Below are 2,113 nucleotides of genomic sequence, written 5' to 3' on the forward strand. Positions count from 1 at the left end.
CTACCCGCCAACTAAAGATCGAGCAATTGAGGCTCTACGGCAGGCAGCTCCACAGTATACACGAGAAAATGTGTGTGTGGCGTCCATTTTCATGACTTTAAAAGGTTTCTGCAACCGCCAAGACAGGCCAAGGCGTAGTGGTAAAAGTCCAAGCTTCTACAGACTAGATGCTTTTCTCTGTCCTTTCCTTCATCAAGTTCAGTTGTCGATTGTAGGGGAAGCAGATGCAAGGGGGCAGCTGGATGCACCTCCATAGTAGTTCGTGTAAGAGATGGCCATCGCTCAATACACTGATAACCGTCGTCGATCCAAAACTGAATGACGGAGTGCTGCCTAGGAAGGAATACGAAAAATGGACACCCATGTCAAACAGTGAGCTATGAAGAATGCATTTTACAGGCAAGTCTGTCTCATGCGAACGTTATAACCCCAGCATAGTGCACTCGACCCCAGTCCCTCTTCAATGAGTAGGCGCAAGGAAATTAACGAATTGCATCAGCACCATGAAGCCTCATGAAAAAACTTAGATCCCATAGAAAAAAGGTGGAGAGAAGTGAAAAATCCTCGACGTACGGTATGCACTGAGGTTCAAGGCTCTCCCTTTCGCGCCAGCCTCTGAGCAAGGGACAACAAGTGAGAGGCAGTTACAATCGATGCACAAGCATATACTCAGCTGTTTGCTGTAGCATGCGCATAAATCAGTGCGCTATGCAATATAGTTTTAATTCCATCGACTCATCTTTCGTGAAGGGCAGGCGAAATCCCCTTCTGCTTCCCGCTTGTGGTGTCCGGTTTCCCCCTTTTCCCTAGTGTGCTACACTCAGCATTTACTGACGAATGGCCATTTGGCCCTCCTTTGCTATGTATGTTCCAGGCGCTGTGGGCCCCCTGGGGTCCCTTTTTAATGTATTCCTTTGCTCCATAGTCCTGTTGGCCTCAGAATGGACCAGCGCTGAAACGCCCACTTCCGACGGGCAGAAACAGCCTATGGGGACAGTATTAAATGGGCAGAACGCTGTGTGCAACGCAGAGTTATTCTCACCTGAAGGTCCCCTGTTCGCTTCTGACCTAGTAGCCTCCGGTGCCGAGGCCTTGCAGAAGGCGGCAGTGGACTCGCAACCCGTGCATCACCCTGCGTTTTCCGTGCGCTCCTCCCGATATGTGGCAGAGCAGCATATGCAGGTTGCGGAGTATGTTCACGTGAGTGGCTTAACAGTCCTCAGCATAGAGACCATCGCTTCGGAGCGGGAGCAAACCTTCAGTATTTGCGTGAGAACCCCCGTGACTGACTCCTACGGGACACCCCACGTTTTAGAACACAGTGTGTTACAGGGATCTTCCCGCTTCCCTGTGCACTCTGTTTTTTCAAAGCTGCTGCGGAGAGGTCTGAGCACATACTTGAATGCAAGCACATGGCCGGACCGCACGTGCTATGAGCTGGCTTCCCTCAATAACAAAGATTTCTACAACCTTGCTTCAGTGTACATTGACGCTGTTTTTGCTCCGTTGGTCGTACAAGATCCCCTTATTCTTGCACAGGAGGGATGGCGCTATGAACTGGTACCAGAGGGTAAAGGCGACAGCATATCCCAGACAGCAACGGAATCCAATGAGGAAGGAGCAGAAAAGAGTCAGGGGATTGACTGCGTGCAGACACCGGAGCTCTGTACGCTTCAATATAAGGGAGTAGTGCTGAGTGAGATGAAGGGGTCTGCAGGTGTCCCTGATAATGATGAGTGGCTGCACCGCGTGAAAGCTTTGTTCCCAGACATGCCAACCCATTCAGAGAATTTCGGAGGAGAGCCACTTGCTATTCCAAACTTGACATTTGAACATCTGAAGCAGTTCCACAAAATGCATTACAGACCAGAGAACATCTGGATCACCTTCTATGGACCGGACGATGTATTGAAGAGGCTGCAGTTCGTGGATGAATACTTGCAACGCTCAAACAATTTCCCTGAGAGAACATATCCACGATTCCTGCAGCGCCAGGTTGCTTTCCCCCGTGAGACAACACAAGGGGCGCATCCAGCTTGGTTGGTCCATGCTCATGACGCCCTCAGCGTTTCCGTGTCTCTGCCTCTCCTCACATCCCTAGTCGCATCCTCTC

General features: G+C 50.5%; 1 protein-coding gene across 1 annotated transcript; it reads left to right on the forward strand.

Annotated features, from left to right (window-relative positions):
- Positions 1-837: 837 nt before the first annotated feature.
- Positions 838-1,844, forward strand: LOC113146737 (presequence protease 1, chloroplastic/mitochondrial-like; the record flags this gene model as incomplete). The annotated part of the gene is made up of 1 exon (XM_026334963.1): positions 838-1,844. A coding segment is annotated over exon 1 (1,007 nt), but the record flags the coding sequence as incomplete, so codon positions are not given.
- Positions 1,845-2,113: the final 269 nt, after the last annotated feature.

The sequence above is a fragment of the Cyclospora cayetanensis genome, unplaced genomic scaffold (genome assembly GCF_002999335.1).
Source record: "Cyclospora cayetanensis isolate NF1_C8 unplaced genomic scaffold, CcayRef3 CcayRef3_contig_546, whole genome shotgun sequence".
Lineage (NCBI taxonomy): Eukaryota > Apicomplexa > Conoidasida > Eucoccidiorida > Eimeriidae > Cyclospora > Cyclospora cayetanensis.